Source organism: Acomys russatus, chromosome 7, assembly GCF_903995435.1.
Source record: "Acomys russatus chromosome 7, mAcoRus1.1, whole genome shotgun sequence".
Classification (NCBI taxonomy): domain Eukaryota; kingdom Metazoa; phylum Chordata; class Mammalia; order Rodentia; family Muridae; genus Acomys; species Acomys russatus.
This window is the reverse complement of record NC_067143.1, coordinates 42,575,651-42,601,133: the sequence shown is the minus strand read 5'-3', so window position 1 is coordinate 42,601,133 and position 25,483 is coordinate 42,575,651. Positions and strand designations below refer to the sequence as shown.

At 36.1% G+C, this 25,483-nt stretch overlaps 1 protein-coding gene across 9 annotated transcripts in view; it reads right to left on the bottom strand.

Moving 5' to 3' along the window:
- The window catches only part of Picalm (phosphatidylinositol binding clathrin assembly protein), an 86,455-nt gene that overhangs the window by 10,255 nt on the left and 50,717 nt on the right, over window positions 1–25,483 (bottom strand). For 2 of the 9 annotated variants that reach the window (XM_051148905.1, XM_051148900.1), the window contains exons 8-20: window positions 24,471–24,512; window positions 22,881–22,966; window positions 20,703–20,826; window positions 20,305–20,441; window positions 19,694–19,797; window positions 14,612–14,761; window positions 8,124–8,231; window positions 5,916–6,047; window positions 5,797–5,827; window positions 5,543–5,642; window positions 3,066–3,089; window positions 1,622–1,681; window positions 369–473 (exon numbers count right to left, since the gene is read on the bottom strand). In XM_051148905.1, the coding sequence (XP_051004862.1) occupies window positions 369–473; window positions 1,622–1,681; window positions 3,066–3,089; window positions 5,543–5,642; window positions 5,797–5,827; window positions 5,916–6,047; window positions 8,124–8,231; window positions 14,612–14,761; window positions 19,694–19,797; window positions 20,305–20,441; window positions 20,703–20,826; window positions 22,881–22,966; window positions 24,471–24,512 (1,203 nt within the window). The remainder of the gene's footprint in view (window positions 1–368; window positions 474–1,621; window positions 1,682–3,065; window positions 3,090–5,542; window positions 5,643–5,796; window positions 5,828–5,915; window positions 6,048–8,123; window positions 8,232–14,611; window positions 14,762–19,693; window positions 19,798–20,304; window positions 20,442–20,702; window positions 20,827–22,880; window positions 22,967–24,470; window positions 24,513–25,483) is intronic. The other 7 variants (XM_051148897.1, XM_051148906.1, XM_051148898.1 and 4 more) reach the window with 7 other exon arrangements.

Genomic DNA, 25,483 nt, shown 5'->3' with positions numbered 1-25,483 from the left:
AGAGTCTGCAGACATCCCCAGAGTAACACTTAGAGCAAACCTCAAGCCAATAGCTATGATCTGATGTTGAAGCCAGGGTTTTGTGGGTCTAAATGCAAGAATCACAAAGAAACAAGGTTCCACAGCCTTGGAGAAACCCCAAGCATTAAGTTATAAAAAATTCTCACCTAGAAAACCTATAATCTACTTGTCACTTCTCTGGAATCAGTATTTTGAAAAGTACTTGCATCAGGAAGATAAAAAGTAAGTAATATCTACAACAAAGGGAAGGTTTGATGAATTTCTTTGAGTTGTTTGAGAGATACTGTTAGCTTTTACAGAGCCCTTCCAAATCAGCATATTGCAACAGCTGTGCACATCAGTACTACCTGTGCTCCTGATACAGGGCCAAAGGGGTTTGGTGGTCTCATGACAGGCTGGCTGTATATTAAGGTTGGTTGTGTCATAACAGGCACACTTCCCATCTGAGGAGGCTGAAAAATAGAATAATATTAAGTTAAGAAACGCTGGCTCCCATATTCATTACTCTGGAGGAAGTAAACAAGAAGGCTAACAGGAATTAAAGCTTGTCAGTACCTTTGCTCTGACTGTAAGGACAAACTATTCTGAACACAAGTAAGACTAATGTCTACTTTTTTTTTTCTTAATACTACTTTCATATAAAGTTCATTCTTAAAAAGTAGCAAATAGGTAGGTGGTAATAGCATGTGCCTTTAATCCCAGCACTCAGGAGGCAGAGGCAGGTGGATCTCTAGAGTTTTAAGGCTAGCCTGGTCTACAGAGCTAGTTCAAAGACAGCTGAGGCTACACAGAGAAATCCGGTCTCGAAAAACAAAATAAGGTAGCAAATCCAATGAATTTGCCAAATTTAACCTTTCTTACAGTACAACAAAGAAATATTCTGATGGGGGGTGGGGGAAGGCATTGATAATGGAGGAAAAATGCTTCCCAAGTATCCAGATTTTCTAGGTCTATATACAGAAAAAGCTGTAGGCTCTATATCTAAATGTTAACATATTTCAAAGCAAGCCAATCGCCTTTGTATATCAATTAAGTTTTATGTCACTATGTAAATGATCATAAAAGATTGCTTATTTTATTTGTGTGTACATATGTGAAGGTCGGTGTGCACACATGTCCATGTATGTTAGGTATAAGTACATACGTGGAGGCCAGAGGTCAACCTCATGTCACTGAGGGTAAAAGAATACAGGCTGTGGGGGATGGTGATTGATTTAAAAAACTGATTTTGTACTCCAACAGTCAGTGTCAGAGGAAAATCATTCTGGCCTATATCACACTAAATTTACTCCTATATAAATCAGTTATACATTATACAGTATTAAGGTGGTGTCACCTCACTAATTACAACAAAATAACTTGGAACTAACATTAACATTTAAGTGAGTTTGTAATGTAAGACAACATACACGGCAAAGTTATAAAGGGAAAAATTAAGTGATTGACACTGGGCACACTAATCAACAATACCTATTTTACAATAACTATTCTAAAAAAAAACTTAGGAAAGCAATGGGGTTTTTAAATCTACGGTTGAAATAAATCATGTTAAGAATGAATTACTCTATTTTCCAAAAATTTTATTTAGAAATATACTTACAATTCCATATCCTATCATGCCTGTTGGTGTAGTAGCAGGATAGGCCATTACAGGGGGCGCCTGATATGGCAAAAGAAAAAGTAAAAAAGTAAATGTTAATTTCTGTATGTCTTAAGTTTAAAGGATTGTCAGATTTCTATTTAAAAGAAATTGCTAAGACAGCTATGATTAAGTGACATTTGTGATTACTGGTAACTGTCAATTAATACTCAGTAAGAAAACTACCTCAAAATTAGCAGAAAAGCAAAATCACTAAAAGAAAGAAAAAAAAAAAAAACACTTAAGCTTAGACTCAACAGTAGTCTAAGCTCACAACATGCTTTACAGCTTTCAAAGACGCTGGCAGAGCTCTGCTTGAGACCCTGGATCCAATTCCCAGCTCCACTGAAATGAGCAAACAAGTTAAAAAGTCTTCAGGTATTTAAAAATATCTATAAGTTCCAAACTTTAAAGCCTATCATTTTCATAAAAATGTTTATCAAAAAAATAAATAAATAACATGGACTGGAAAGAAAAAAAAAAAAAAAACAGAAGAAAAAAGACATAACGATTCCATATCAATTAGTAACCTGATATTCAAAGAACCACAGGAAGAACAGCAAAACTATTCCTATGATCACAGCTTGCACATAAGAAACTGTACGTTAGCTTTCTAACCTGTTCCAAAACTATCAATTACTTAAGAGGAACAATCAAGTTCTAAGATTATATTTTAATGAGGACCCCTTGTTCTAATTTTTTTATTGATGATTTGTGAATATACAATATAGAAACAAATTCTTTTATATACAGCTGCTGTCTTAACAATATTCCCTACATATTTCTCTCATAAAAGACTAAAACTGAATACAGGTGAAAGACCAATAACACAGCTAAAATATATTTGAGAACATGAAATTATACAGCAACTTGCACATATGCAAAAAGTTAAATGAAGCATAACTTTAAAAAAAATAACACTAAAGAGTGAAGTTTAGTATTTAGGTGAGCATGTAGGGCATATTGGTCTCTCCCTACTTCAAAACTAAGATGTACGAGAGCAGTAAAACAAACTGCCAAGTACAGCAGAAGCCTGTAAGATTACATGCAATTGTTACTTTAAACATTACCACAATCAACATTTCCCTTCATTCAAAAGTCATCAAGTGCATGGTGGCAGCACAGATACACACACAGACACCCAGCCATCTGGCAGCAAATGGCGGAATATTAAGCAAGAAAGAAAAATTGGTGTTTCCCATGCCACCATCAGAATCAATTCTGCAACACACCCATGAAAATCAGTAGATGCTAGGAAGAATTTCTGGCACACTGAAAATTGGATGTGAAACAAGGAATAGCCGGAAGGTTATGAGATTCTGCTGCAGCGGTGGTTAATAGCATGCCAATTTATTGCAAAAAACAAAAAAACAAAAAAAAGAAGGGCTAGTTTTTGGTCACTTACGTATTGTGGAAAATGCATGCCATTCTGTTTTTCCCAGGAAGAACAATTACACAATGCAATAACACTGGATTAGAGCAAGTACTTACACAACAAAATACACAGAGAGCATTTAGTTTACATGTACATTCACTACCTAAGGTTCTGGGTATTTTTATATCTAATAAAAGAACATGTATTACCAAAACACTATCAAGGTTAACAAAGAAAGTGGAATTTTAGCTACCGCCGTATACACAAAATGGTTTACTATTTACATATGTCATTAAAACATAAACTATACAGTGATGTTAGCAAGGAAAATTCAAGGGCATCTTCAAAACAATGTGACCTCACATATCTACCTCCAGGGTGGGACCACCAATGAATAGTTTGCAGTTTTATAAATATTTTAATAAAATAAACGAATTTGTTTTAAAATTTAAATTAAAAACCTTGACAGTGTTTAAGAATTAAAAGGTTAGAAATGTAAAGAAACACCATAAGCAGCAGTTTATTCTTAGTGAATCATATCACAGGCCCCACACATTAGCCATCAAAAACAAAAAAATAAACTATAAAATAAACACAAATATTTGAAGTAAGATACCTTAAGAGATAACACACACACTACCATATACAACACACTGTTATTCTGTCAACTTACATACATACAAATGCTAGATGGTTAGGTGTTTATTACATTCTAGTAGTCAGTCAATCACTATCCAAAGCTTTCAGTATTTCATAAAGATTAATGCCGACTTAACATTAAATAGACAAACACTCACTGTACTTTCATATTAGCCGTTGTACTTCCAGCAATGTATGGACATTATTAATGCATAGTCCCATCTGCAGCCATGAAGCCCACTAATCTAACTGCCGCCACTAGTTCTAGCCACTGAGGCATGTTATAATGGGAAAACACTAGATTCAGAATCAGGTTTCAATTTACATCAATTACTTTTAATTTGGGGGATTTTTAAAAAGATGCACCGATAACATGGTACTTCAAAGTGATACACATATCCAACTTTCCTGAGGGAACAGTATACTCTTAGAATGCACTTACTGTACGTCATGTGCATATGCTTATGTTTGTATGTAAAACCTCAACTACAGAGCCAAACATGGTGTTAGACACCTGTAATACCAGCACTTGGGAGGCCAAGGGAGAAGGATGGTGCATATGATGCTGATCTGGACCACTGAGTAAATTCAGAGCCAGTTTGGGCTATGTAACAAAACTTTGCACACACCTGCCTCCTCAAAACAACAACATAAAGTTAAACGAGCATTTTCATTTTATAAAGTCTAAAGCTTTTTATAAGGTCAAAACTTTTATCAGTTTTGACAAATTTAACCTCAGCCCACAATTTCAACATATAAATAACCAATGTAAAAGGGCAATGCCCTATAAGGGTCCTATAATGACAAGACAGCTGCTACATTAAGCACAATGGAGCCTTCTAACAACAACCGGGGAGGCCATAATATACACTGCCTACGTAATCAAAGCCGTATCATCCCACTGAAAGAAAATCACAATCCAAAGTGTTCCAGCAGAAAGGGTATGTATTTCCCTGACTGAGAGGGAGGAAATTTAGCAGATTAAGATAAAGCAGGCCAAAGATAGAAAAATAGCCATAAGGCATTCTAGACCTACCATGCCTTATAGTAATTAAAAACATCAATAGGACTTCTTTAGTACTATGTGCTACTCAACTAGCAATCACTGTTAATTGATGCATCTGTTGCTGTTAGTTAACTTTACAATCCACAAATTCAGTATTTACAATGTTTTCCAAGTTACCCATGAACATGTGCGGAGGTACATATACTGAGTCACACAACAGTTCCCTCCCTAGTAAGATGGACTAAACTAGAGGCTCTGCCTCCAAGTGTTGGGATTGTAGGCCATGCACCAGTGGCTTAGAGGGAGGCTTTGCAGGGTGTAAAATCACAATGTGAAATATATGAATTCTGTTTCCCCTAGCAATGGCTCACTAATTCAGTGATCAGAGTGACTTCATCAAATACTAAATGGCCACAAATGATGAGAATAACTCCATAACCTATATAAGATGATGTCTGAGGGTCTAAGGACTTTAGGTTCTAGATGATAAATAATAAATCTGAGAACAACGATACAGTGTGATTAAGAACTTCCTATCTAAGAATGCATCTCATTACTCAAGAACTCTGCAATGCTGCAGTACTTCTTAGTAACTGCACATATGCTCTTGTTTATAAAGTCAGAGAAAATAGTGACTCCTACCACAACCATACATTACTTATTAAATTGCTGTCTAGCAAGGAATAATCTTAAATACATGTTAGAGATTAAAATGTGCCTGACAAAGACAGTCAATCCGCTTTAAAGAAAAAAAAGTACTTAATAAAATAATAAGCTTTCCACTTATGTCTATTATGTTACATTTCTGTTACACATTTAGTTAAAATATTCATATATTAATATATCAGCTTTCCCAACTCACCATTGTTGCAGCATTCCAGGCAGTTGTCGGTGCAACCTTTGGTTGCCAGTTAGATCCTCCTGTTAACTTCTTTTCACCTGGTTGACTCCAACTTACATCACTTTGAATAAACACAAACACACAATGTTTCTGTCCAATACAAAGACACTGAACTTTATAGCACCAAGCTGACATCTGTGTACATACTTCTGAAGTGAAAGTCGTCACATCAGCTTATCTACATGATATTTAAATAATACAAATAAGACACTTACTTCTTAGTGGTTCCATTTCCAATACCAAGATCTAGGAAAACAGAAAAGCATTTAAAAACCAGAATCATTTAATAAACAACTTAGCTTAAGGATGACTAAAGAATCAAAGGACTACTTACTGCCCACAAGGTTGGCTAAAGATGAATCCAAGTCATCAGACACTAATTTGTTAGGTGGAAGTTTGGCAATAGGAAGACTCTGGTTCTGAGAGGCCACTGTTGGTTTGAGAAGTCCACCTAGTTCATCAAAGCCTTAAAGTTACAAACAGATGAAATGGCGTGCGTAAGAACTTCACAAGCTGCGGCTTCCTAAGGGAGTCCTCGCTCCCTTTTCTCCTTGTTTACTCACTGCAAGTTTTCCCAGAACACAGGAAATGCTCTCATGTGGAAAGAGGAGAAATCTGCCATCTTCAAGTGAATTTTAACAGAACTTTAATAATTTGTCTAATCTAATGACAAAATTATAACCAGGTTAAAGGAGATAAGAAAAAATGCCATAGAAGGGGAGGTGGTAGGTAAATCTCTCCTAGTCCAGCACCATTCTTCTAAACGCTTGATCCTAAAGTCCCTTTTATGATGAGGAAAAAAGTATTTTAAAATTTCTTTTATATTGGGGCTGTAGAAATGGTGGCTCACAATCACCTGTAACTTGAGCCCAGTGGCTAATATCTCTGGCCTCTGCAGGCCCCTGCACTCTGTACAGATACCTATACCATCCACATATAATTTAAAAATTAAATTTTTAACTTAAAACTAATAAAAGAAAAACAATTTTTTGAGGCAGGTCTTCACTGTGCAGCTCTAACTGGGGTTCAAAACATCTATGTAGACCAGGCTGTCATCAAACTCCAAGAGAAACATCTTCTGAGAGATCTGCCAACCTTTGCTTTCGTAATGGTGGCATTAAAGGCATATGCCAACATGCACAGCTACAATAAATCCCTTTTTAAAAAGCCTTTTTTTTTTTTTTTTTTTTTAAATTTGAGAGGGGGTGGGGGTGGGGGACAGAAGAAAACTCGTAGGCGGTCACTCTCTCCTTCCACCTTGTGAATCCTGGGGATTAAACTCAGGTTGCAAGGCTTGGCAGCAAGTGCCATTACTACTGAGTCATATCACAGGCCTAAGAGGATGTATTCTATAGAGCTTTTCACACTTTTCATGTTTGGGGATTTAAGAACCTAAGGCAGGAGCTAGGGAGATAGGTCAGTGGTTAAGAGCACTGATTTGCTCTTTCAGAGGACCCAGGCTTAGTTCCCAGCACCCACATGGCAGCTTACAACTGCCTGTAACTTCAGTTCTGGGAACTCCAATGCCTTCTTCTGGCCTCTTAAGTATGCCTGCATGCATATGGTACATATAGAGGCAAGAGGACAAAAAAAAAAGAAAAAAAAATCATTTTTAAATGAGTTTAAAAATTAAAAACAAAAACAAACACAAAAAACAAAAAACTAAATTGCTCTACAAAGGTTCTCCACCAAAGAGTAAAAGGTAAAATCAAATCCAACCAAGCCAGGCCGCTAAATGAATTCAACAGCATGGCGGACCCAGGAACACTAGAGAATAAAACAGGTCCAACCAAGGACAGTGATTTACAAAGGTATGGACAACTAGCCTCCAATTCCCTTTTCCTAGACAAGCCAAACTCAAAAGGGAAAAGTCAGATGAATTCCAAAATTATAAGCCTATTAGAACCCATTAAACAAACTCTTAGTCCATGCATACAAGCTTCCTTCGTTTATGGGTAACTAGTTATACATTATGTAACTAAAAACACAGAAGTATGTTTTAAAGTTAAAATCTATTAGCCAAAGTCAGTGACCATCTCCCTGTAGGAATAAAATTAGAACATTAAAATTTTATGCAAATTCTATAAACTTCAAACTAACAAGATGCATAAAGTACAATCCTCACTCTAGAGTTTTATAGTTTTTTCTTAAAGACAAATTAGTAGGTATACTTTAAAATACTCTATATAGGAACTATCTAAACAAGTTAGGGTACTACATGCTGTGCCTTCAGTTTCAAAAATAACTGATCTCACATACCATAATATCAATATAGTCATTGCTCATTTCAGTAGGATAAAAATTATAACTGAAAAGTTATAGCACAGTCATTAACAACTTAGCACTTTATCAAGAAATTGTTTTCTAATTCTGCAGTGAAAAAACCCAAAACTTTCCGACTACCCAAAAAAGGTAAAATTAATATTCTTTGAGCTTTCATCAAGTGGTCTGGGGGAAGAAGGCCATTTACTCTAATTTATAAATGCTAAAAGCAGCCTATAGAGAATCTATTAAAAAAAGAAAAAGAAAAATTTTTTCTTACCGCCAGAATCTACAGCAACATTTGCAGATTTATTTCCAAACACAGATTCAAAGTCAACATTAAGGCCAGATGAAGGATGTGGCTGTGCAACCGGGGAAGGACTGAATCCTAAGAAAAAGCAAAATGCAAAAATGTTAAATACAGCAACTATAGATTATCTTTAATAGTGGTAGCAGAATGGGGAAAGCAATAAATTCCTTAAACAAAAACGCTAGTTTTCTAAGCTAAATGTTTTCTGCATTACAACACACACACACACACACACACACTTCTGCCACAAGTACTGAGATTACAGGAGTGAGCCATCACACTCAGCTACATCTCCATTAAAATCACCCACTAAGAAAACTAAGACTGAGCAACATACACTGAATTATTAGTTTACTTCATCACAGAAATGAACCTTTGCTTGTCTTTTCTCTTAATTTTGCATCTTCAAGTCATCTAAAACTCCATGCTATCTCTGTATCTACAACCCTCCATATCCTGTATCTCAAGAAACTCTTACTTCAACAGTTACACATTAAAAAAAAAAAAAAGTTTTACTATTACAGTTATTTGTGTGTGCCTGTGCTTATGGGCATGCATGTGGCCGTATATGTGTGGAAATCAGAAGACAGCTTTGAGAGTTAGTTCTTTCCTTCCACCATTGGGTTTGGGATATAAATTAAGAGTCACAGTGCTTGGTAGAAAGCACCTTTAACCCACCGAGTCATCTCAGTGGCCCAGAAGTAACACAGTTTAAGATAAACCTGAGAATTGGCAGGATTCTCACATGTTTCTGCCCAACTCTTTTTGGAAAATGATATTCTTCTTTCAACTCCCACCTACTCTCTCAAGTCAATTTACCACTTTTACCACTAGGAATGACAAGTCTGGGGCTAAGCATGCTAATTAGCCTAAAACGAGCCTGAAACAGAAACCCATACACAAGGCTTTACTCTTTTTGTGTTCTCCTGGAACTAATAGTGTTATGACAACTAGTACCAATACTGAGTCTCTGAGGCCTGCCAATGATGAGTTAACATACATAGAGCTTTAATTCTCAGGGTATGTTTCTCTAAAGTTGAGTCAATAAGATTCTAGAAGCTAAAAAGAATGAAAGCCATCTAAAGCTGTTACATTTATCACATGACTTGAGGTGCTTTGAATCACTAAATATATTTAGGTAAACCGTCTGCAAAAAAACCCAAAAATCACAAAAAGAGATTCTTAAGTTCTATCAAGTCAGAATATAAACACATAAAAGCACCCTATTTTAGAAGGTTAGCACGTATACCAATAAGGGAATTTGAGGTCTACAGAGGTCCTCTTTCTCCCAGCAGAGGAGACTCATCAAAACCTTACTTCAAATCCCCAAGAATATGAAGAACACTGCTAAACTGATATGCCGCACATGCAGGCAGGATCCTGTGGAGCAAAGGAGTGCATCAGATCTCCTTGAACTTACAGACAATTGTGAACCCACGTGTGATGTTGGGAACCGAACCTGTGTCCTATGGAAAAGCAGCCAGGGAGCTTAATCTCTCAGGTACCTTTCCGGCCCCAGCAATGGTTTTTGACACTATTCCTTACAAAGTGGTATACATATTGGTTATCCTACTTTTAGAGTAGTATTTTGGGGTTAATATAAGTATTTAGGATCCACAAGTTTTTGAAAATGTTTAAAGTTTGACCTTATTCTAACCCTTAAATTACCTTTACATCAAAAGAATTAGTCTTAGGATTAGAAACAAATACCAAAGTACATAATCATTTAGTGTTTACATCTCTTGACCAGTCTTTCAAAAGGATCTTAGAGAATTCTAGACTCACCAATTTAGTGACATTTAAACATATACAAAGCTTTAACAATCAGTGACCTTAATGATTCCTCTCATAAACATCATGACTGCATATGTGCTCATGCCACCACCACATTGTAAAGTGTATACTACTACTTCATGGACTCTTGGGATAATCTTGGCTAAAGGATCACTAACCTTTTGCTCATATACATAACAACAATTTACAGCTAGGCTATTACATCTAATTCCCATTTCCTCCTGTTATAACATCCCTATTTCTACCTTTTATAGGAATCTAGAAACAACTATTATTTCCTATTACATCTTCTGAAGTCTGTAGGATCCTGAACTTACAAAACTATTAGCTACAAGTACAAAAAGAAAGGCTAAAAAGAAAAAAGTATTCTAAAATATGTACCTTAAGTTTAAAAAAAATCCTATATACATAGACAAAAATGCAACTTAAAAATTTGTAATAGTATCTGGAAAAGCAAGCAACACATTTCTAAGGTAGTCATTTTTTTTCTGTATACCATTGTGTGTGTACACACACATACAGAGACACATACTCCTTTAAGATAAAGAGATTTTTCTACTATTTGATTGGCATAACGGTCTTCTGTTACATTTTTAGTTACTTATCAGGGATTACCAACTTAAAATTTTTTACAGCTATTCAATACAGAAACACAAAACCTCAAGGTTGAGCCAACAAGATGGCTTTGCAGGTAAAGTACTTGCCATGCAAGCCTCACATCCTAATATCAATCAGCAGAACTCTAAATGGATGAAGAAGAGTCAACTCCACAAAGCTGTCTTCTAACCTACATGTCATGTCATGGCACACACAGCCACACAAACCTTAAACACACACAGCTAAGTAGTAACACTGGGGAAAACAACAACAACAAACTTTTCACACAGAAGCATTCAAGGTCAATCTGGGCCATACGGTGAAATCCTACCTCAAGAAACAATAAGCAAACAACAACAAATCCAACTAACAGCACTGTTTTAAAGGGTACACTTTAGAGGGAGGGAGGCAGGGAGGGAGAGAGACACAGACAGAAGCCTTTCATAAGACCCAGTGAAAACTATCATTGGTCAGCACCATTACACAGACAAATATTTGGAGCAAATCTCAAAAGGACATAATAAATGAACTAAGCAGCACAAAACAGCTAGCACTGGGGACAGAAAAACATCCCAAACATCTTTGAAAACAGGCCAGCAAGATAGTTCAGTGGGTAAAAGCACCAAGCCTAAATGACCTTAGTTCAATGCTGGGAATCCATATCATAGAATAAGAAAACCAACTGTAACAAGCTATCTCTGACCTCCACATGTAAGCTGAAGGGATCATACACAGATACATGTCCACACCCACACCTAAAATACTCATTAAAAGTTTTTAAAAGAAAAAACTGGTTGGGTTATCAATAGATTTCAATGTTTCTAGCAACAAACTTAGCAACATGTCCTGTCAGAGTAATCGCTACCACTTATTAAATCCTTTTAAACACTATGCAGAATATTTACCAACAAAATACTATTTAAGCCTTACAACATTATGGGACAGTTATCCTCAAATTTACGGATGAGCAAACTAATAGACTAAACAATTTTACCTAATGCCAAAGATTGAGTTAGTAAAAGAACTAACACTTGAATATCCACTTAGTCGACTCCAGAATATCATTGGGGTTTTCAGTTTATCCTAGGTATCTACTCTTTATAAATAGGAGAAAATTTAATATACATATAATACTTTTTATAGACTTACTTATTTTATGTGTGTGGATGCTTTGCTTGCATGCATGTGCAATGCATGGCTGTCTTGCGTCCTTTAGGTGCAGAAAAGCATGCCACATCCTTTGACAGTGAAATTACAATCAGCTGTAAGACACTGGGTGTGCTGAGAACTGAATCACAGTCAGCTGTAAGACACTGTGTGTGTGCTGAGAACTGAATTACAATCAGCTGTAAGACACTGTGTGTGTGCTGAGAACTGAATTACAGTCAGCTGTAAGACACTGTGTGTGTGCTGAAAACTGAATTGGCAGTACTCGCAGCTCTTCACTGTTGAGCCATCTCTCCTTTCCAATTTAAAAAGCACAAAAACACAAAAAACTTATTTATTTTTATTTTTGTTTTGACTGAATCTATGTCTGTACGTTGGATCCCTTAGAAGAGGAGTTACGCACAATTGTGAGCTGCCATGTGGGTGCTGCGAATTGAACCTGGGTCTTCTGGAAGAGTACCCAGTATAGTGCTCTTAACCACTGAGCCATCTCTCCAGCCCCTCCTTTCCAATTTTTATTAACTAAAAGTTAATCAATTCTTATTAACTTAAGCTTTTTCTTGCTAATTCTGGGCTCTGAACACAAATGACTCCTGGCAATTTTACTATCTAAAAGCAATGCAAATGATCAGTCTTAAAGATGCTTAAACAATTTAGGTAAGAAGTATATTCAAAATATAAAGCATCTTACTTACACAAGATTGCTTTTCATGATAGTTTTGTGATAGTTGTAAATGCTTGTCAGAGTGTTAGACATTAAGCAATCACATTTAAACTCATGACTATTCCACAAGTCTCAACATTCATAGACTCACAAAGACTAAATGTTTATTTAAAGTTATACAACTTATTTAATTAAAGTAGAACTTGAATTCAAACAAAAATTTCCAAGAGTCCAAACATATTTTTTCCTATCAAGTGCTCTCATAAATTCTCTTTTCAGATGTCAGGAACCTCACTTCTTCACTTGTGGTGTATGTATACATTTTTGGTTTTTGTCCTTTGGGAAAGGTTCTCCTTGTGCAGACCAGCCTGGCCTCAATCTCAGAGATCTACCTCTCTCTGCCTCTCAAGTGTTGGGATTAAAGGCATAAACACAATCAGATGGTCATTGTTTTCATTGTAGTATACTGGCAAAGAACACATTTTGCAGAGATGACTCGGTGGTTAAGAGTGTTCACAGATCTTCCAGAGGACCAGAGTTCAATTCTCAGCATCCACATCAAGTGGTTCACTATTGCCTCCAGGACATCCAATACTCGCTTCTGGCCTCCAACAGCATCCACACACACATGCCATACACTTACAGACACACACACATATACACATGAATTAAAAAAAAAAAAAAAAAACATTTGAAAAAATAACCGATAAATTAGACGAATAAACAAAGAGCTTTAAATTCTACAAGACAGTGATAGTAAATGTAATATACTGTCATGAATATGCTTAAGTTGTAAGTATAGATTAAAAAGCATAATAGGTGACTATAAAATCACAGTGTGTTTAAATAAATAAGGAAAACAAGAACAGAAAGGAAGAGGATGCATCTTTAAAAGCAAGCTCAGTGGTAACAGTTTGCATAGAGTGCCCAAATTCCTAGAGGTAATAACCGGCCAGGGGAAGTGGGCCTATTTATTCTTAACAAAGTTATAAAAATTCAGTCAGGTGTGATCTATTTTTAAACCTAGTATTTGGGAGGTAGAGACAGGAAGATCCCTTTGAGTTCAAGGACAGCCTGGTCTACATATCGAGTTTTCCAGGACCGCCAGAGCTACACAGTTAGACTCTGTCTTTGGGGGTAGGGGGAGAGGAGGGCATGGGAGAGTTTATGAAAACTTACTACACAGGGAAAAGAGAAACCGATATAAATCAATCAATCAAGTAAGCCAACAACAACAGAAGGCTCACGACATGTAAGAGCAGGGTTAGTATAAGCTTGAAGTTCTGACAAGGCACAGTGAAGTCAAGATGAAAGAAACGGGAAAGAATGGGGATGGAGAAAGTACAAAGAATCCAACCAAACAAGGCAGAAGAATCCAAGCACGTAGATATTCAACTTAAAACTAAAATAAAAATTCTGATGAAGAACATAAGACTCTGAGTATTCTGTCAAAAAAAGTAGTAAAAACCACTGTATCGATTTAATAAATAAACAAACAAGAAACTCCCCATTATCCCATTAGAAAAAGAAGTATGAATTCACTGGCTTTTCAGCTAATTCTAATCTGTCTTCGAATACTTAGCTTTATAGATAAAGGAGGCCTGATCAAAGATTCTAGGATTTTTTTTTTCAACTTTAGTATATACTTTAAAACTTACTATTTTCTATATAACTCATGTAAAATTTTGACTTTTCGTATTGCAATGACAGGTTGGTCAAATCACCTTTTCAATTTATTAAATAAAATGGAACACATACTTTTCATCTTTTTCCTTTAACTTCAGACAAGGAACGAAGTGAAAGCCTTATAAAAGGAGCTAAGGATATGTATGATATGAAATTGTAATATGCCATAGATTTAGTAAGAACTGCTCTTGCTCCAATGCACAAAAGTAAAAATACAAGCACATATAAACCTGTAAATGTAGACGCTACTTTTAAATCAATTCTCTGAACTAAAAAATCAATACTACACAAGATGCTAGGTAGCTAAAGTGTTACACTACAGCAAACAAAACATAGAAAATGCAGAATCAAAGAAATCTGTTTACTAAAATCCACATTAAATACAACTAGGAGTATTTTAAGAATCTTACTACATTATCACTCCAGTTAATTTAAACTTTAGATGTTAAAATCCAAAGTAATGATTACAGCATTGTAAAAGTAATTAACACATAAATTTTAAAAAAGCATAGACATTAATTGGGAAGCAAAAGGTTAAATGGTACTTTACCAACAAACATTTCATGAGTAGGTGTCCTAGTAGTAAAAGTGGATACATCTGAAGAAATGGGAAGGTGAACATCACCACTACTTTTTGTGAGGAAAGGATTTAAGCTTGGAATGGCATCATCAACAGCATCTAGTGTAGCAGAGAAAGGATCTGTGCAGTCCAAGTGAATTACAGCAAAATGAAGAAAGGAAGTAAATAAATTAGTATTGTGATTAGTCGAAAGATGCAAAGTGAAAAGTAGTAGTTATATTATTATTAATTTTACACACAAATATATTTAATCACTAAGATGAAAGAATTGCATTTACCATAGCAATTTTTAGAGGAATAATTGTCTTCATTAACAACTGTAGAAGAATATTACAGAAAGGCTTGCCTTTCCACATGAGAAAGCCAATAGTCACATAGTTAAATAAGAAAATAACCACCAGAATATTTCCATTAATGGCCACTCACCTTGCACCTACTCTAGCTGGGTGTACTGGTTTTCATGGCATAACTCTGCTTACTCAAATCATTGAAATAAATACTTCGTAAAGGTACAGTATGAGTAAATTTGCAGAAGAATAAAGAGTCATTTCAATTAAGGTAAGAAACTGATTCTAATATTTGTAAAACTACTGTTTCGGTTCAACAGTCAGAAAACTAAACTAAAATGAAATAACATATTTAAGGAGAGAGAAAGGATGTACTGACAATTAAGAACAGAGATGCTTACTCTGATCTAGCCAATGGACAGGACATTCTCCACAGTTATGTGGAGAGCGGGGACTGATTCTGACATGAACTCTGGTGCCCCATATTTGACCACCTCCCAAGATGGGACTTGATAACCGATGACCATATAGTTGGGGGAGGAGGTCCCCCTCGGTCATAGACCTAGGGGAGGGGAATAGAGTGAAAGCAGGAGGGAGGGAGGGAGGAAATGGAGGATACAAGTGATTGGATAACAATTGACTTGTAATCTGAATGAATTATAAAAAATAAATTTTAAAAAATGCAGGGGGGAAAAAAAAGAGCAGAGATGCCTGTGCAGTCTGGGAATAATTTTAAAGTCTTGAAGTAGTTTCCTACAGGATAACAAGCATTCCCATCGTAAACATTTTCTCCTTCAAATTCTCTCTCTAAAGTTATTCTCAATTAGGTATGTCCTGTTCCCATGCCTCACTTAAGATGCGTTCTAGTGAATGAAAGCCTTTTCTTAGTTAAAACGGCTAACTAAAGGGGAAAAGAAAAAAATATAATCAAGGATAGCAATCATATAGCATATTTTCCAGAAAAATGGTTCTATACTTTCAACCAGACACCTCTTCTGCTCTATTTCTGCTTTAAGGTTATGTAAATCAACAATAACCACACAAAATACTAAGGGACAACTAGCTCACTCACTATGACAGGCACACTTCCCTTAGAGTCAATTAAATCAAGGCAAACATTCATTAACTCTAAATGTAATGACTTACAAACTAGAAAATAACAAAGTAATGGGTTTAATTATAAAGCATTTTTAAATAACAATTTTTATAATATTTTCTAGATTAAGCATTCCTGTAGAATATTGATTTACACTAAAAAAAATCAGTTTTATAAACTCAAAATATACTCAAACTTAAATGATGCTTCAACATCTTTCATATGCATGTAAAAACAAACAAAAATCAACAGTAGGGGGACAAAGTAGGAAAAAATAATTCAGAAGTAAACAACAGAAAACAGACAGATATAAGATGTTGGCTTTGAGCTAGGCATGGTGGCACACAACTTTAATCCCAGCACTCAGGAGCCAGAGGCAGGTGGATCTCTTGAATTCGAGGCTAGCCTGTTCTACAAAGCAAGGCCAAGACAGCCAGGACTACAAGAGAAACCTCATCTGGGGGGAGGGAGAGGGGGGAGGAGATAAAAGGCCTTGCCTTTGGTACTAAAGCCAAAATATAATTTGCAGGGAGTCATGGACTTGGTGTGGTCTAGCTGCCATGAGAGGCATGTAACAAGTTTTTTCAGGTTAGAGTTCTTATGGCATTATGTCTTTCAGTTCCTGAGAAACCAAGCCCTCAGGCAGTGAACATAACTTTTCAGCTTCTTTATTTAAAATAAAGAAGTGCTAGCAAGATGGCTAAGCATGTAAAGGCATTATTTGTCACCAAGCTGGACAACCTGAGTCAAATCCTTGGGATCTACATGATGGAAAACTGACACACACACAGACACACACACACAAACACAGAGTCAATCTCAATAAATACAGTTTTAAAATAAAGTTAACAAAAGATTAACTTCTAGCTACAATAGAGATTGCACTTATCTGTTTAGTTCTATGTGTAAATGAACTGTTGTGGAAATGCCCCCTCCCTGCACCAGCTGGCCTGTTCTCTTTTCCCTTGCTCTTGGCGACTCACGGAAGGAGGACTAATAAGGAACCATCAACTATTTTTTAAAAAGACATAAAAATTAAAAAATAAACAAGTTAAAACCATTTAATGGCTTTGCTAATAATGCTGACATTTAAAAAATATATTTGGTGTTTTATTTTATGTGAGTGTTCTTACTGTGTGTTAGCATGCATGTACATGCCTAACACGTGGGTAGTGGGGAATGAACCCAAGGAGAACAGCAAGGGGTCCTACTACTGACCCATCTCTCCAGCCCGAAGCCCAATATTTAAAAGGAAAAAGCAACTGTGAGCTCCACGGACATGTTGCTGCATACCTTTAATACAAGCAAAGGGTTAGAGGGAGGCAAAAACTGAAGGATCTCTCTAAGTTCCAGGCCAGCCTGGTCCACACAGCAAATTCTAGAATAGCCAGGACAAAATATGATGCCCACTCCTAACCCATACCCCCGCAAAAAGCACAACTAAGAGTAAATAGAAAAAAAGCATAAAAATGTATCAAATTCAAAATTCTAAAGCTAAGACCTTTTAGGACATTAAGAAATGCCTTTTTCCCATGTGGTGGCGGCACATGCCTTTGACCCTAGCACTCAGGAGCGAGAGGGAGGTAGATCTCTGAGTTCAAGGCCAGCCTGGTCTACAGAGCAAGTTCCAGGACAGCCAAGGCGACATAGTGAAATACTGTTTCAAAAAACAAAACAAAAAGAAAGAAAAAGATAGAAAAAAGAAACATCTTTCTATTCTTTTTTATTTTTAAGATTTTAATGTGTTTGTGTCTGTGACTAGATATGTGCGTGTGATAGTGCAAGTTGGCTAGAGGAATCTACAAGGCAGTTGTGATCTGCCCAATATAGGTGCTGGGAATTAAACCAGGTTCTCTACAAGAGCAGCATGCATTCTTTTTTTTTAAATTTTATTAATTTATTCATATTACATCTCAATGGTTATCCTATCCCTTGTATCCTCTCATTCCTCCCTCCCTCCCATTTTCCTCTTACTCCTCTCCCCTATGTCTGAGACTGAGGGGGACTTCCTACCCCATATATGCTCATAGGGTATCAAGTCTCTTCTTCGTACCCTGCAGCATGCATTCTTAACCACTGAGCCATCTCTCCAGCATCAAGAAACTCCTTTCTTAAAACTTTAATTCACTGCCTATAGTTTAATTTTAAAACAATTCTAAAGTACTTATTAAACTATCTTCCTTAGAAATTACTCACAAACCTCAAGATTTTGATAAACCTTAATGCTTACACAAAACTATTCTAAAAATAAAGTGCTTATAGTTCTCAGTCCTCTACTCCCTGTGAAACAGATACAACCTGTCCTGAAGAGAAAATGTCCACTTACTCCATAAAGCACTTTTATTATATTAATTTACTTTTATCTACATGTAACAAGTACTCTAGGGCTGGGTGTGGTGGTCCCATCCCTACTATCCTAACACTTGGAAGTTGAGGCAGAGGGACTGCCATGAGTTTGGGGCCAGTTTGGGCTACAGTGAGAGACAACAACAGGACTCAGGTAGAGAACATCTTTAGGAGCCACGTGAAGGTGGATGGAGAGAACTGATGCACTAAGTGTTCTCTAACCTCCACATGTGCACAGTGGCACATGTGCCCCCACAGCAGCTGCCAAGTGCTCTCTAGGGTACTAATGACAGATAACGCTTGCATTCACAGAACGTAGCCTCTAGTTTACAAAGCACTGTTTTAGGGCTGGCCAGCACTCAATGACAGTGTGCAATGCTCTGGATTCAAAACTCAGTACCACACCAAAGATGACAAAAAGAAAAGGGCCTTGGAGGGCATGGAAAGGGAGAGAGGACAGACGGAAGAAAAGAAACATAAAAACTGTATTTTTATTCAAATGATTAAAGATGAAAATCTATCTCACATGTTGAAAAAATTTAACAATTCAAATATTACATCAAACCAATACAAATTTTAACATACTATATAATTTTCTACTTAACATTCTTTCTGAAAAATATCTCTTTCCAGCAATTTTTGATGTTTATATGATAGACATACACACACACACACACACACACACACACACACACACACACACACACACACAAAGCCATTCAAAGGAGATGATTTGAAAAGCAGAAGCCTAGGTAAAACGGTCAAACAGACATATATTACCACTTTGCTTTAAAGGTGCTAGACCATGATCACCTTAGAATTAAAAACCTATTCAAGGGCATCAAACATTCCTGTTATCTTACAAGTCTAAGTTAAACCAATATTTAAAATTAAATTAAACAAAAAAATTAAAATACAATGAATTAAAAAATAAAGAATTACCCTGAGATACCTTGTCACAACATTCTTCACCACTTATCATATATACACACAGGTACGGGTTTTACCCACCAGGAAATTTTGTCTACACCACAAGTAGTTAATTACTATACATTTGAAATTCACATTAAAGAGGTGATCTTAAATTTAAGAAAGTGGTCCTTCCTCTTATATTTAACTTCATCTTCACTCAACTTTATTCCATAATTACCTATGAATTCTTATACTTCATATATTATCTGCAGGAGATAAAGATTAGTTTACTGCCATTATACTATTTCTCAAGTTCCCGTGTATAAAGTATTACTAAAAACTCTATAAAAAGTAGCAAGCTACTTAATGGAAAGATACCTGTACAGGATTTAAAACATACTGAAGGCTTACCTCCCCATGTGCTTGCTACCTGAGGAGCAGCTGACATCGCATGGACAGATGGATGAAAGGTTGGCTGCTGCAAATCAAGCAGGTCATTTGGCAGCTTAGATGTGCTAGGAAAGTATTTTGGAAAGTAGTTTTATTTCTAGATGAACTCTGGTATATTAATTTGTTTCCTTTCCCCCACTACTCAAAAAAAAAAAAAAAAAAAAGCGAAAAGCTTCAAGGTAAGCCTAAAAAGAACAGCAATTCTACCAAGGAAGCAGCTGCATGTTCCTCATTTAGCATAAGACTAAAGACTAAAGAGGCCAGAAAAATACTTGAGCACCATGTCTTAAATTTCTATTGAATTTGAATAACAAATTTTTTTTTGGAAGACTCAATGACTTTCCCAAAGAAAATGCCCATTCCCTTACAGTATATTCCTGCTAATAATTAGTAATTTAGCCATATTTCATTTCCTAAGTATATAAAATACATAACATTATTACTTTATATTTAGGTAGTATACCAACTGCATAATTTACTGCATCTTTTGTATTAATTTGTGATTACAAAATCATAAATCAAAAGCACATAATTTGAAGAAGCTCTTTTCCTAAATACTCAGACATCCTTACCTGTTAGAAGAACTAGGGGTAGAAAATATGTCAATGGCTGCTGCAGTCATTATTCCCCCTGCTGAGGTGGACACAGGAGAGGCTGCAGTTGTTAAAGAGGTATGCGGTTTCTTTGCAAGTTCTTTTAGACGCTGTTCCTGTTGAAAAAGGAAGTGAACAAAGGAATCTAAAACTAGATCTGTTGGTACAGACTCTGAAAAAGGACATTTTCTAATTCTGGTTTAATAGCTGAAAGGTACTCCCTGGCTTTTCACCAAACATTCTAGGTGACTATGAAGAATGAACTGATTCCAGCCTGTAAGACTGTTATACATTTAAAACCCTAAGTGTGGCTAGAGGCTCATTTACTTGATTCCCTCCTACTCATTCTTCCAAAAAGAAGAACCACATTTACTTACCTTTAACGCTTTTAAACGAGCCTGTTCTTCCTCTAATGCTGCCTGCTTTTCCCTTTCATCCACTTTGGTCAGAGATAGGCCAGTGCTTGCCAAAGAAGAGACTGCATTGGAAAGTGTTGTAGCCCTAGGGTAAGAGGATAAACGGAATTTGGTTCTGTGTTAAGCATTTCATAATTAGAACATAAATAAAGTGACAAACTAAAGTAACAAGTTTGTGGACTTAACACTAGTACAGGTAGAATCTTTTACCTAATAATCTAGAAAATTCCAACAATTTTAACACTCTAGACTGAAATGCAAATTTGTGGCTTTTAGAGTTAAGTGTCAGACTCTAGAAGAAAGTTTACAACACTGGCACACATGACCTCTCCGAAGACAAGGAAGCAACATTCCTAGGAGCGCCTTAATAGAAAATTAACAACAAAACTGATTCCCAGAGACAGCGCCTATGGCAAGTAACACTCTTGCTTTTGATAGTTCTACCATAAGAACACCTAAGTCTCCACAATTACAAGCACAAAAGCTATCTCCAGTGGATGTCAGGTTCCCTGAAAATACTGACTTCAATTCAGCCGCTTCCTTTCTAAGTGCCTGCTACCTTTCTGACAAGCCAGAACTCTCTTTTCGAACCTCCTGCACACGCACAATCCGTTACTTCTCACTAGCCACCTCCTTCCCACCCCACACTAAACCCTGAGCCAACATTCAACTCTAGGATAAAGAACTACTCTCTGGTCTCAATTAGTCTTTCTTTTTTCACATCCTGCAACACTACTTACTAATTGCTACTGTAAATACATGAAGTGGCAAAAACTAATCTAATTTATGTAAAATAAGTATTACAAATGAGCCTACGAGAAGACAATGTAAGTCATATAACTATGACAGACATAAAGAAGCCAATCACATCAAGATAAGTATCTGAGGGAAATCAGTATACCTAAGCCATGTGACTAGATTTTTTTTCATCACTTTCCTATAACCAACTGGGCTGTAACATCTTGGTGATTATAATACTCCTACAAACCTACTATGAAATGAAAATATTATACAAAATATTACTTTAAAAATCATTAGTAGATTTTTTTTTCCTTTGAAATTGGGGGGAGGGGCGCAGGTGCACATGCACAGGAGAGTCTTTCATTGTAACCAGACTGGCCTTAACTTACTACATAAGCCAAGCTAGGCTCAAATTAACTTCCTCCTGCCCTAGCTTTCCCAGTTCTGGGATTGTTTAAATTTTATTACTAAAAAGAGAAGAAATCACCAAAATATGAAATAAAAATAAAAGAGAAACAAAGGAAAAGTTTCACTGTATATTTTATATATTAACTTTAATAAAGAGGTAAAAATCTTCCTAAGGATACATAACAATTATTCAAACAATTACTACACCCAAACAAAAAACCTGTATTAGAGGATCAATATAACATAATTTCTATTATTTTTAATTTTCTAAGTAAACTGGGGAATTAGCTCAAAATTGAAACGGATTAAAATAGGAGATGATAACAATCAATCCCATCAGAAGACATAAAATCTGAAATATAATGGCAGACATTCTAGGTTTGAATCCTAGTGTTACTACTATATCTACCACAGGGATATTATGAGGGCTGAGCAAATTAATGCAAAATTATCCTTGAAATTTGAAGCACCAGGGAGCTGGAAAGATGGCTGAGAGGTTTAAAGCATTGGTTGCTCTTCCAGAGGTCCTGAGTTCAATTCCCAGCAACCACATGGTGGCTCACAACCATCTATAATGAGATCTGGTGCCCTCTTCTGGCCTGCAGGCAGAACACTGTATACATCATAAATAAATTAACCTTAAAAAAAAAAAAAAAAAAAAAAAAAATTGAAGTACCATACACACCAATACATGATACTTATGGTTGTTTTAATGTTGAAACCACAATTCTGAAGAGAAGCATCACTGTTATCACCATAAAATATGTCAATACTTACTGACATCAGGAACTAAACCAAGAACTGAAATGCATTAACCCCCATGGAATCCTGTTACTAATTCTAATACTAATGTGACACTCATAATAATTAAACTTATCTTATAGATAACTTAGTCAAGATGAAAAACTACAACTTGGAACTTGAGCTGGTTTCATCTACTCCTGAGAAAATAACTTCTGTTTTCATCCTTCAAAAAAAACCCCAATGTACCTGCTTGCAGCTGTGGAATCTTTGATTTTCTTCCCTTCCAAGGAAGCTAAATGTTGTTCTAAAGCATCAAGAAGACTGCTAGGGGCCTGAAATTACACAAATATTAAAAATTTCATAACCATTATACCATTTGACAAAATATATCAAATGTCATCTCACATGAGAGTAACAAAAACAGATATATCTGTACTGATTACTGGTGGGCATTTTTTTTTTTTTGGGCTACCAAAATTATAATCTTTTATTATTACTATCATTATTATTGGAACATAACTGGTTGACATTACTAGTAAGCATCACCAAAAATGTAAGAACTGAAGATAAACACGAAACCTAAGACTCTTGCAAGAACCTAAGATTTTGAAATATTTAATACATGTAAAATTTTAGTAAAAATGTTATTGAGAATATCGCAAATACTTATTTTAATTTGCATATAAAATAATGACTTTGGGGGTTGGCAAGATGGTTCTTTGGTGGATAAAGACATTTGCAGTATAAATAGAACTGACTTTCATAGGTAGTCCTCTGACTGTCACCCATGTGCTATGGCATATGTTTGCCTGTAGTCACAAATGGTGCACACATAACTCAAGGAGATTTGATGCCTTTTTTCTGGCCTCCCTGGTCACCTACACACACACAGTATATACTCATAAAGATACACATTAATAAAACAATTAAAAAAAAATATATAGCTACCGAATAAGCCAGCTATAATACTAAATCAACATATCAGAGATACTTGCTCATCTGTGTTTCTTAACTGCTAACAATAATATGGTATAGTACCAGTCTAGATGTCCATCAATACATAAATAGATAAAGAAAAATGAAATTTTACTCAATTGTCATGAAATGAAATCATGACACTGTCAGGAAAATGGATGAAAGTGCAAACCATCAAGTTTTAAAAAACCAGACTTGCTGGGTGTGGTGGCGCACGCCTTTAATCCCAGCACTCAGGAGGCAGAGGCGGGCAGATCGCTGTGAGTTCGAGGCCAGCCTGGTCTACAAAATGAGTCCAGGACAGCCAAGGCTACACAGAGAAACCCTATCTAGAACCGTGCCCCCGTCCCCCCCCAAAAGCCAGACTCAAAATACCATGGTTTTGGCCATATGCTTTTGTGTGTGTTTAGGAATTATGCATGTGTATCTTTAAAATTAAATAATTCCCTCCTGAGAGAAGAAGAGAAGCCTCGGAGACTTGTGAATATTAAAAGGTTCACAAGGTCCCTCCCCAGGGCTATATAACTAGTGAATTTTCTATTAGGAAAGAAGAGATTCAAATTGGAACTGACTCACAACTGGATAAGACACTTGAGAGATGCAATTTCTGTGGGTCATTTTCTATGCTGGGGTGGGCTTTTCAATAGTGCACCAGTATGGTATAGAGTGGAAACGCCCACCAGAGTAAAAGATCATTCATTGTATGTGCCACAAGGTTAAAAAACTCTTCAGCAATATCTTAGAATATTAAAAACTCTAAGGAAAAACCATACTACTCTTAACAGGTTTCACCACAACATTCCTCACCTTGGCACTACTGTGCACAAGACAGTGAAACTCATGCTTTAACTATCTATTTACCTGTGAAAGATCTGGGATATCTCCTCTATCAATCCCGACTTGCTGCAAGAAAAAAATGCTAAATTTAACACATAAAATTATAACAGTATAAAACTACCTCTTCTATGTGCCATAAGTAACACTGGAAGGAGGTGGAAGAGGAGGAGGAAACAAACAAACAAATCTAATGACAGCAACTTGCTTTAAACTAATATATGTCTTTTTTCCATTAAAAAAAAAAAAAAAAAAAAAAAAGGCTTCCCCTGACAGTTACCACAGATAATACTTTAAAGCCTATTATCTGGGAGACAGTGAGATGGCTCAACAGAGAAAGGGCCCTGTTTTCAAGACTGACAACCTGGGTGTGAATGCTGGGAATCACATGGTAGAAAAAGGACTGACTCCCAGGAGTTGTCTTCTGACCTCAACATAGATGCCATGGCACTCAAGTGCCCCCCCATCCCGTGTGTGTGTGTGTGTGTGTGTGTGTGTGTGTGTGTGTGTGTGTGTGTGTGTGTGTACACTCACACACACATCTTTTTTACAAATGTCAAGTGATATTTAACTAGGATATAACCTCCACAAAACCACAACATACTTTTCATAGTGTTGAGGCATTAGATAATTTCCAGCAAAAACGTCCTATGCAATTGAGGACTCAAATTAGAAACCTGTACTTCTCCCTTCATTATGTTTTATTTTCTAATCCTCCTCCTCTTTTTCTCAACTTTTAAGAATCTTAGAATGATGTCAGTAAAAATCTAACCCACTCACTCATAGTTAGATATCAATAGCTCACTCAGACTGAGACAAACTGCTCCCTGGAACACATTCCAGGAGATTACTGTTCCTATAAGAACTGACAAGCTTTATGACACTACAAGCCCAATGACAATCTCATAATAACATTTTACAATAGAATCTTTCATATTTCTAAGATAACATGAACAGATAATGCATTCAATCTGTGTCAAACCTGCAACCTGGAGATAAAGGGCTTAAAATGTGTGACAATAACTATAACTACCACACAC